General features: G+C 47.9%; 1 protein-coding gene across 1 annotated transcript in view; it reads left to right on the forward strand.

The window, feature by feature from the left end:
• LOC407226 (monoacylglycerol O-acyltransferase 2) overlaps positions 1-6167 on the forward strand; it is a 28101-nt gene extending 21934 nt beyond the window's left edge. Inside the window, exon 7 of the mRNA XM_024975044.2 lies at positions 1007-6167. Within this exon, the coding sequence (XP_024830812.1) occupies positions 1007-1161 (155 nt within the window). The 3' untranslated portion in view covers positions 1162-6167. The remainder of the gene's footprint in view (positions 1-1006) is intronic.
• The last annotated feature ends 5119 nt before the right edge of the window (positions 6168-11286 follow it).

The following is an 11286-nucleotide window of genomic DNA, read 5'->3' on the forward strand; positions in this document are numbered from 1 at the left end:
TGATTTTTTATGATGCCAGAGAGGAGGGTTTAATTCTGACAGGAGGATCTTGTAAGGCTTATTGGAGAAGTGGATACAAGGGAAGGGCATACCAGGTCTGATAGTATTGTGTGTAAAGTAGCAATCAGCAGGCTGTGAAGGAGAGCCTGAGGGATTTCCCTGTAAATAATGGGCATGGGCCTTAGTGCATGGATTTAGCACCATCTTTGCAGCTATTTGATTGTCTCATTTGCTTTTGTCTTGGATTCCAACTAGGTTTCAATGGCAAAGCTTGTAGAGTGAGGTCTTTTCATCTCCACTCACCCAGTCATTTCTTAGCTGAGTACAGACTTGGCCAACCCTCTACACCATGACTTTCCCTGGGTTGTCTGGTAATATTTTCTTGAATATAATTCACAACTGATGCCTCCAGAACCATTCTCAAGACAGGAAGACAGGACAGCTGCTTTCTGAGCCAGGCAGAACTTGAGGAAGGAGGTTGACAGATCCTCCCATGTCCTCCCTAGAATAGGGGGCACTGAAGGACATCGTGGAGGGCGAGGAGGTAGAAGGCACTTGGGCTGTGGGCCACCTCCTCCCAGACATACAGACACTTGCACTCATGGCATCTGAGACTCCCAGATCCACGTGTCCATGAGGCTAAGAGCACATCCTCAGGGCTTACAACCAGTCACTGATTCTTCCTAAGTGACCCTGACCAATTTACTCAACCTCCCTGAGCCTCAGTGCCTCAGCTGTCAAATAGGAATAATAGCAGGTTCTATCTTCTTAGGATTGTTAGGATGACATAAGAGATAATAATTAAAACACCAGCTGGTGATATTGTTAATATGTCAGAATCTTGGAGTTGCCCTAACGTCTCAGAATCTATGACCCAAAATAGAATTGAAAGGGAAGGAGAAAGAGTGCTTACCTGCTCAGATGACCATTGTGGTGGGAACCCCGAGGGTCCCTGTGCCTTCAGTGGTTCTGGCTCTGAGCCACCACTCGCTTCTATGTCTTGCAGTGGGGAAGCCCATCGAAGTGCAGAAGACACCACATCCATCCCAGGAGGAGGTGGACAGGCTGCATCAGCGCTACATGAAGGAGCTGGAAAACCTCTTCGAAGCCCACAAGCTCAAGTACAATGTCCCCAGAGACCAACACTTGGAGATCTGCTGAGTGCCTCCCCAGAGGAGGGGCTCCTCCAAAGGGCAGTGCTGGCATTAGGGAGGATGGAGGAAGGTTCTGTGATCCCAGAAGGCTTCATGGAGGTGTCTGTTGAACACATCTCCAGAGCCTTCTGGAGACTGACTCCTGCATCTCCATCCTATGCCAGGCCTTGGGTCACAGCTGGCTCCTTGGCAGAGGAGACCAGACTCTGGCATAGGTGATTTGCTCTCCTGCACTGATTCCTCTGTAGTGGGCCCTTTCCTTCATTCTGCCCACCTGAGAAATGGGAGAGAATGATGTGTGGTGTCTCTGTCCTCTGTGGTCCTGTCACTCAATGGGCAGGACAAGAACAGCTCCAGTTAGCAGGTTTCTCTTCCTCTGCCTTGAATGACAGCACAGAAGCAGCCCCCAGCTGCTACAAGCTCTCCCATCCTTCATTCTGCCTATCCCAGCTCCTCCCTCCCTGAGGTGAAGAGGAGGGTGAGGCCACAACATCCTGAATTATTCTGGCACCTTCGAGTTTCTGAGTCCTCCGAGCCCCAGAGTGGCAGCCAGAGGGGCCAGAAAGTGGGGAAGGAGACTGTAGCTCTATCACTAGCTGAATGACCGCGGCCGACCTCTTCACCTTCCCTCTGAGTCTCAGTTTCCCCCAGGGACTAAGATGACCTCTGACCTCAGCTGTGATGTCACATTGGCTGAGAGCTCCGTGAGTCAGCCACTGTTCCTCCTTTGTAACTTCAGCCCTGACTGTGACACAGAAGGGAGCTCCATAAATGTCAATTCATCAATGAAAGAATTCTGTTCAGCCTTCTCTTCCTCTACTCTTCTCCCCAACTGGGAGCCTCACATTGTGTCCCAGCCTGGCCCTGCAGCCCTTCTGCTCTGTGTCCTCTTCCCAGATGGTGGATCCGATGGGCCAGAGAATGGCATGTTACTCCTTCCTCCCTGACCAGTCAGCTCCAACTTACCACCTCTCCCCTGTTCTGTGGGAGACAAGGGGGAGGCTATGTGCAGACACAGGGCAGACCAGCCAGAGAAGGAACATGAAGAGTGAATGGTCAGTGTCTGCAAGCAGGGCGGTAGGGGACAAGCTTCTGATAAGGAAAATTCTGGGTCACTGGCTCTGGGATATGTGTCATGAATGATTGGACAGGATGGTAGGGTAGGACCAGTACTATGAATGCCCACATCTGGAGTGGGAAAGCAGGTTCTTTTCCCTCTAGAAGCTAATCACAGCAATAAGTACAAATGGGGTGTTGGGGGTGGGGGGAGTAGGGAGAAATTCTGTGGATGTAAATTTAGGTGAAATTGATGCTTTTGAACTGTGGTGTTGGAGAAGACTCTTGAGAGTCCCTTGGACTGCAAGGAGATCCAAACAGTCCATTCTGAAGGAGATCAGCCCTGGGATTTCTTTGGAAGGAATGATGCTAAATCTGAAACTCCAGTACTTTGGCCACCTCATGGGAAGAGTTGACTCATGGAGGGATTTGGGGCAGGAGGAGAAGGGGACAACAGAGGATGAGATGGCTGGATGGCATCACTGACTTGATGGATGTGAGTCTGAGTGAACTCCAGGAGTTGGTGATGGACAGTGAGGCCTGGTGTGCTGCGTTTCATGGGGTCACAGAGAGTCGGACATGACTGAGCGACTGAACTGAACTGAACCCTGGGCAAGACCCATCCCCTTTCAACCTCAGGTTTGTTATCAGAGAAATAAGGATTACAGTACCTAACTTGGGTTTGTGAGTGGAATAGATAATATTATGAGATGGTTAACCATTCCCCATCCTGTGAGGAGTGCTGGGGAGTAAGAGTAATTAGCAGGCAGGCCATAAATGTACTCAGCATCTCTTGATGGCCTGTTCTGACCCTAGGAGGTGGGAGCAATAGGGTCCCAAAAGAGGGGGGAATCAAGTGCAGTGCGGTTGAGAGGGGAACTGATGGTTTCCATCAAGGGAAGAGGGAGGAAGTGGCAGGTAAGCAGGGCCATTAAGGAAGGGCTAGATTTTCCAGGAGAGAAGTACCTGCCCACTGCAGTTTTCTATTGCTAGTATTGAACCACTTCAGACCTTAGTGGCTGAAGGCAGTAAGGATTTATGAAGTCCACATCTCTGTGGATAGCTGGGTGGTTCTCGATCCTTCAGCTTTCTCACCTGCTGTGTCTTGGGACCTGCTGATCTCTTTCCCAGGATGCTCTGTCTCCTCAATTTGATCATCCAAAGGTCACCTCCTTGGTTGAGCCCTGCACACCCACCACCCTCAAGCTAAAACCCTGCTCTCCCAATCCACTGCCGAATCAAAGTTAGTTATCCCTCTTGTAGAGAAGTTTGGTGTGAAAGATCCATGACTGATGAGTGGTCAAGTTAGTCACCAGAGAGCTGGAAGCACCTAGGGGTTCCTGCTCAGTTCACTCAGGAGGAGGCAGCAGACCTGCTCCAGTGGGGACATTTTCAAAGCCTACAGTGGGGAATCATTCCCAAGCTCTCCCGAGTGGCTGCTGGCAGAAGGCTTCACAGCCCTGCATTGTGGGCCTCTCCATTAGGCTGCCAAGTGATGCTTACCAGGATTCTCCAAAGCTAGCCACCAAGGAGAGAGAGAGCCTGAGAGGGAGCCCAAGACAGAGAGAGAGAAGCACTACTGCCTCCTAGGACCGAGATCTGAGTCACTCACCAGCAAATCTGCCTTATTTTATCTGTTTGACGTGAGGCCCTAAGCCCAGTCCACTCTCCATCGGAGGCTGTGACACCTGGAGATGAAGTCATTGCAGGCATCCTGCAGGCGCTACCATAGTGACAGCCATCGAGCTCTCAGAGAATGGACTGGGCAACCTCAACACTGTGGTGTTGCAGGAGGCTGTCTGCCTGGAGGACACAGGCTGAGATGCTCACACAGCAGGGCCCCAGGTTGGGAGGGCAAAGGTGTGAGCACAGGTCAGAGGTAGGAATCATGGCTGTCAGCCCAGGCCTGGCTGGGATGCAGTACAAGGTGACCAACAGACTGAGTGCACCGGGATAGGGAATGGGGACAGACTGGCTGGGCCAGAGGGAAGGAGATACCCCTCTGTCACTGCAACCGTGGAGGCCACACATTGAAGACCTCAGTCAAACAAGCTAAGAGCAGAGAGCCTGATCTGAGAGCAGGGCTGCCTACAGAGGTACCCTATTAGGAACATCTGCACTGGACTCTGTGTGGACAGAAGTGTCCTTTCATGCATTCAGCACTAATGCTGAGGTGTTTGTTAAGCAGTTGGCCTCCCCAAGGAAACAGAGATCCAGGAGCTTCACAGCAAGGGTCCAGTATGACACAGCACCTGCTCCCTGACACCCCATTATCACCCTAACCTGCCTGAGGGTCCTTGCCTTTGTGGGAAGATCTCCCACCAACACACACGCCAACTCAGACCACCTGAGGAGCACAGGAGCTGTCCGCTGTGGTAGAGAGGCTCAGAGGTCCGCAGGAGTGTCCTGAAATCAGGCTGCCCTTTGTTCTCAGACATCATTACTCAAAGGGAACAAATGGCCTGTTGGGGCCCTGCCTGGTGACACTGCTGGATGGTGACAACAAGTGGGACAAAGGTCAGCCAGCAACCACCTGGCCTGACCCAGCCTCACCCTCTCAGGGCGGACTGGGCTTTGCTAGAGATCAGGAGGAGGCAGAGGTGGGAACGTGTGAGCTGCTCAGGGAGCCAAGGCAGAGAGGAGGGAGTGGGCAGAGCACAAGTGGGAGAGACTTCCTGGTGAGGGTCAGGGTCAAGTGAGGTTTAGGGAACAGGAGGCTGAGGTTTAGGCCTTTGTGCAGCAAAGTTCAGTTGACATAGAGAGGGAGCAAGGCAGACAGGGTCCCTGAGGATGCCTGGCCTGCTGTCTGGGGTCTGCCTCCAGTCCAGGGGTCAGGAATTCATCCCCAGGTTGGGAGGAGCCCTGGAAGGTGATTGAGCTGGAGCGGGTCATGGGCCAGGTAGAAGGGCAGTGGATGCCTCAGGCTGGACTGAGCATCTGTCTTGGTGACCCCACAGCAGGGCAGAGTCAGCTCCCTGAGCAAACTGCTCAGTGATTACCTACTTTGTGCTGGCTCTGGGTGGATGCTATACATACAGTATCTCAGTGTAACTGACAGTGACTTCCTCATGCAGATGAGGTTCACATCAGAGGTTAAAGACCTTTCTAGAATCCTGGTCCCATTATGAAACCTGCATGCACAGCTGTCCTGCCCTCGCCTTGCCTACAGTGGCCTCAAACTTGGCCGAATTTTACGCTGAAGACACCAGTGGCACCGGATGTAACCGTGGACTCTCAACACACCAGCGCGGTGGGCACCCACACAGCCCACATCCCCTCCCATCTTCACCTCGAACCAAAGAGTGTCCAATCAGTGCCAGCACTTCCTCATCCCTTCTGCTGATAAATGCCCGAAAGTGGTTTTAAAGACCTGAGAGGGTTTGTGTCTATCATGAGCTAGGTTTGGGCTTTTCTTAGATTCCATGTCTTCCTCTCACTCTCTGACAGTGAGCTGACCTGAGTGTCTGCTTTTTAATGAGTTTGAACAGGTGCCATGTCTGTCAAGTTATGTGACTGTAAAAAAATGGAAATGAGAGGAGGATTCCTTTTTCCAGCAGATTTAAACCTATGGCTGATTTACGTTGATGTTTGGTAGAAATCAATACAATATTGTAAATCAGTTATTCAATTAAAAATAAATAAATTAAAAAAAAATAAAAGGGACCTTGAATAGAATAGAAACAGCATTGAACTCTGGTCTTATCTGTAAATGTCAGGGTTGAGGATCAAATGGGGCCTCCTCCCTCAAAACATGTTAAATATGTCTGAGGTTGGAGTTGACTTAGATTAGTGTTTCTCAATATGTTGTGGTAAAGGACCAGGTTTTTGTATTTTTCCTTCTTTTCTAATCTATCACGGACTTATCTATTTGTAAATGTGATACAAATAATTTTAAAAATGAAGCAAGAAAACAAATAGTACAAATCCAATAATTAATTATTAGTTTCAATACACATAGAACTACTCTGTCACATTGCTCTGAGGTTTCTGAGCAGTTACTCCCCACCTCCATACTTACCTTGTCTGGAACCAGTAACAGGCAGCTCGTGGACAAGGCAGGTCCTCAGACCACACAGGAGCCGCACTGCCCCAGGACATATGGTGCTGCCTGGTTGGTGGCCTGTAAAGGAGGGGGTGGGACTTCCCAGTGGCACTAGTGGTAAAGAACACGCTTGCCAATGCAGGAGATGTCAGAGATGCGGGTTTGATCTCTGGGTTGGGAAGATCCCCCGGAGGAGGACATGGCAACCCATTCCGGTACTCTTGCCTGGAGAATCCCATGGACAGAGGAGCCTGGCAGGGTATAGTCCATAGGTTGGACTATAGGCTGCAAAGAGTTGGACATGACTGAAGCTACTTAGCACACATGCATGCAAGGTTGTGAGGTGAGGGGCACAGAACCCCTGGTGGACTGCTGAGCACTGTAGACTGGTCACTAGGGGCTGTCATCTTAGCCCCCAATACTTGGTAGGATGAGGGGCTCTGGGAAAAGAAGGACTTGCCTGAAGTCACATGGCTGGAAAGTGGCCAATGCAAGACTGGTCTCAGCTCTCATCTAGGGCTCTTCCAATCTGCCTTGAGGGAGGACCCTGGAAAATGACTCCAAGATGTACCTTCAAGGAAGGAGGGGTGGTTCGAGCTGCAGAGCTGCCTGCACAGGGGCAGCTGATCCTAAGACAGACCCAGGCAGGATGTCAGCCTTGGCCACTTCAGCCCAGTTCAGGGCCACTCTGATGGGCCATTTTGGTTTACCCTTGCCCTCCGCCCAATTCCACTGTCTTCCTTCTTCATAAACTTTTCACACAGTGGGAATGCAATGAATAAAGTCACGTTCACCTTTCATGATAAGGAAATGGAAATCAAGACCCCAACTGGATATCTCTCTACACACCAGGAAATAAGGTGTCTGAATTTACCAACAAGGAGAGATGGTCTGCATCTGTGGGACACCGGTATATTCCAGGTGAGATGAAAACTGGTGCTGCTGTTTATGGAAAACCCTGGCGCTACTCCTGCCCAGCTCGTGCAGTCACATACCCTCTGACCCAGCAGTCCCTCTGGCTGTTGAGTCTATGGGAGGGAGAAAGGGCACAGAGACAGAGACCAGTGAGAAGACCGACGTCAGAGTCGGTGAAAGAGGCTGGCTGTAGGGGCGCAAACAAGCTTTCACATGCAAGTCATATTAAAATCTACAAAATAACCTGTGATAAAATAATATTCAAATGGCCATCAAACCTTTTTTTTTTTTTTTGGCAAGCCGTTCTTTGTTGCAGGAGGGCTTCTCTTTTGTGGATCACAGGCTATAGATCATGAGGGCTCAGTACATACGGCATGCGGGCTTAGTTGCCCTGCACATTTGGAATCTTAGTTCCTTGACCAGGGATCGAAATCATGTTCGGTGCATTGCAGGGTGGGTTCTTAAACACTGGACCACCAAGGAAGTCTGCACAGTAAACATTTTAAAATGTGCTTCACCACCTTTAGGCATTAGGAAACCGCTGTAAACACAGTGAAGTATCTGAGGAGCCCAGGCACTCAAACAGTGGAAGTCCTAACCTGTGAACCCCAAGGAATTCCTTGTGTAACCACTTTGGAAAGCTCTGACAAAATGTGATCCTCTGGAGAAGGGAATGGCAAACCACTTCAGTATTCTTGCCTTGAGAACCTCATGAACAGTATGAAAAGGCAAAAAGATAGGACACTGAAAGATGAACTCCCCAGGTTGGTAGGTGCCCAATATGCTACTGGAGATCAGTGGAGAAATAACTCTAGAAAGAATGAAGGGATGGAGCCAAAATAAAAACACCACCCAATTGTGGATGTGACTGGTGATAGAAGCAAGGTCCGATGCTGTAAAGAGCAATATTCCATAGGAACCTGAAATGTTAGGTCCATGAATCAAGGCAAATTGGGAGTGTTCAAACAGGAGATGCCATGAGTGAACGTCAACATTCTAGGAATCAGTGAACTAAAATGGACCGGAATGGGTGAATTTAACTCAGATGACCATTATATCTACTACTGTGGGCAGGAATCCCTTAGAAGAAATGGAGTAGCCATCACAGTGAACAAAAGAGTCTGAAATGCAGTACTTGGATGCAATCTCAAAAATGACAGAATGATCTCTGTTCATTTCCAAGGCAAACCATTCAATATCACGGCAATCCAAGTCTATGCCCCAACCAGTAACGCTGAAGAAGCTGAAGTTGAACAGTTCTATGAAGACCTACAAGACCTTTTAGAACTAACACCCAAAAAAGATGTCCCTTTCATTATAGGGGACTGGAATGAAAAGTAGGAAGTCAAGAAACACCTGGAGTAACAGGCAAATTTGGCCTTGGAGTACAGAATGAAGCTAGAGTTTTGTCAAGAGAACACACTGGTCATAGCACACACCCTCTTCCAACAACACAAGAGAAGACTCTACACATGGACATCACCAGATCGTCAACACTGAAATCAGATTGATTATATTCTTTGCAGCCAAAGATGGAGAAGCTCTATACAGCCAGCAAAAACAAGACCGGGAGCTGACTGTGGCTCAGATCATGAACTCCTTATTGCCAAATTCAAACTTAAATTGAAGAAAGTAGGGAAAACCACTAGACCATTCAGGTATGACCTAAATCAAAACCCTTATGATTATACAGTGCAAGTGAGAAATAGATTTAAGGGACTAGATCTGTTAGACAGAGTGCCCAATGAACTATGGATGGAGGTTTGTGACATTGTACGGGAGACAGGGATCAAGACCATCCCCAAGAAAAATAAATGCAAAAAAGCAAAATGGGTGTCTGAGGAGGCTTTACAAAAATCTGTGAAAATAAGAGAAGCGAAAAGCAAAGGAGAAAAGGAAAGATATACCCATCTGAATGCAGAGTTTCAAAGAATAGCAAGGAGAGATAAGAAAGCCTTCCTCAGTGATCAGTGCAAAGAAATAGAGGAAAACAATAGAATGGGAAAGACTAGAGATCTCTTCAAGAAAATTAGAGATACCAGGGGAATATTTCATGCAAAGATAGGTTCAATAAAGGACAGAAATGGTATGGACCTAACAGAAGCAGAAGACATTAAGAGGAGGTGGCAAAACTACACAGAAAAACTGTACAAAAAAGATCTTCACGACCCAGATAATCACGATGGTGTGGTCACTGACCTAGAGCCAGACATCCTGGAATATGAAGTCAAGTGGGCCTTAAGAAGTATCACTATGAACAGAGCTAGTGGGGGTGATGGAATTCCAGTTGAGCTATTTCAAATCCTAAAAGATGATGCTGTGAAAGTGCTGCACTAAAAATGCCAGTTAATTTGGAAAACTCAGCAGGACTACAGGCTACAGGACTGGAAAAGGTCAGTTTTCATTCCAATCCCCAAAAAAGGCAATGCTGAGGAATGCTCAATCTACCACACAATTGCACTCATCTCACACTCTAGTAAAGTAATGCTCAAAATTCTCCAAGCCAGGCTTCAGAAATACGTGAACCGTGAACTTCCTGATGTTCAAGCTGGTTTTAGAAAATGCAGAGGAACCAGAGATCAAATTGCCAACATTCGCTGGATCATTGAAAAAGCAAGAGAGTTCCAGAAAAACATCTATTTCTGCTTTATTGACTATGCCAAAGCCTTTGACTGTGTGGATCACCATAAACTGTGGAAAATTCTGAAAGAGATGGGAATACCAGATCACCTGACCTGCCTCTTCAGAAACCTGTATGCAATCAGGAAGCAACAGTTAGAACTGGACATGGAACAACAGACTGGTTCCAAATAGGGAAAGGAGTACGTCAAGGCTGTGTATTGTCATCCTGCTTATTTAACTTATATGCAGAGTGCATCATGAGAAATGCTGGGCTGGATGAAGCACAAGCTGGAATCAAGATCACTGGGAGAAATATCAATAACCTCAGATATGCAGATGACACCACCCTTATGGCAGAAAGTGAAGAAGAACTAAAGAGGTTCTTGATGAAAGTGAAAGAGGAGAGTGAAAAAGTTAGCTTAAAGCTTAGCATTCAGTAAACTAAGATCATGGCATCCAGCCCCATCACTTCATAACAAATAGGTAGGGAAGCAATGGAAACAGTGACAGGCTTTATTTTTTTGGGCTCCAAAATCACTGCAGATGGTGATTGCAGCCATGAAATTAAAATACACTTACTCCCTGGAAGGAATGTTATGACCAAGCTAGACAGCATATTAAAAAGCAGAGACATTACTTTGCCCACAAAGGTCCATCTAGTCAAGGCTATGGTTTTTCCAGTAGTCATGTATGGACGTGAGAGTTGGACTATGAAGCTGAGCACCGAAGAATTGATGCTTTTGAACTGTGGTGTTGGAGAAGACTCTTGAGAGTTCCTTGGACTGCAAGGAGATCCAATCAGTCCATCCTAAAGGAGATCAGTCCTGAGTGTTCATTGGAAGGACTGATGTTGAAGCTGAAACTCCAATACTTTGGCCACCTGATGCGAAGAGCCAACTCATTTGAGAAGACTTTGATGCTGGGAAAGATTGAGGGCAGGAGGAGAAGGGGATGACAGGGGATGATATGGTTGAATGGCATCACCAACTCAATGGACATGCTGCTGCTGCTGCTGCTGCCAAGTTGCTTCAGTTGTGTCAGACTCTGTGGGACCCCATCCCTGGGATTCTCCAGGCTAGAACACTGGAGTGGGTTGCCATTGCCTTCTCCGCAATGGACATGAGTTTGTATAAACTCTGGGAGTTTATCATGATCAGGGATGCCTGGCGTGCTACATTACATGGGGTTGCAAAGAGTTGGACATGACTGAGCAACTGAAGTGAACAGGGGTTAATAGCCAGCTGCCCATTGGTCTGGCTAAGCCATGAGAAAATCACCATGAGAAAAGAATAAAAGCAAAATGTAGCAATAAAGAATAACCCAAATGAAAGTACATCAGGTTGATTAGTTGGGGTCGGCATACCCTGCTAAGCTAAGGAAAAATGTAATGTGGACCTTGGAATACTGGGTCAGCGCAAGTTCAGAACGCTGCTTGTGCATACACTAAGATATTTTCCCAAGGCATATGTGGGTCTATGACCTCTGGCTAGGTGATGG

The sequence above is a fragment of the Bos taurus genome, chromosome 15 (assembly GCF_002263795.3).
Source record: "Bos taurus isolate L1 Dominette 01449 registration number 42190680 breed Hereford chromosome 15, ARS-UCD2.0, whole genome shotgun sequence".
NCBI classification, from domain to species: domain Eukaryota; kingdom Metazoa; phylum Chordata; class Mammalia; order Artiodactyla; family Bovidae; genus Bos; species Bos taurus.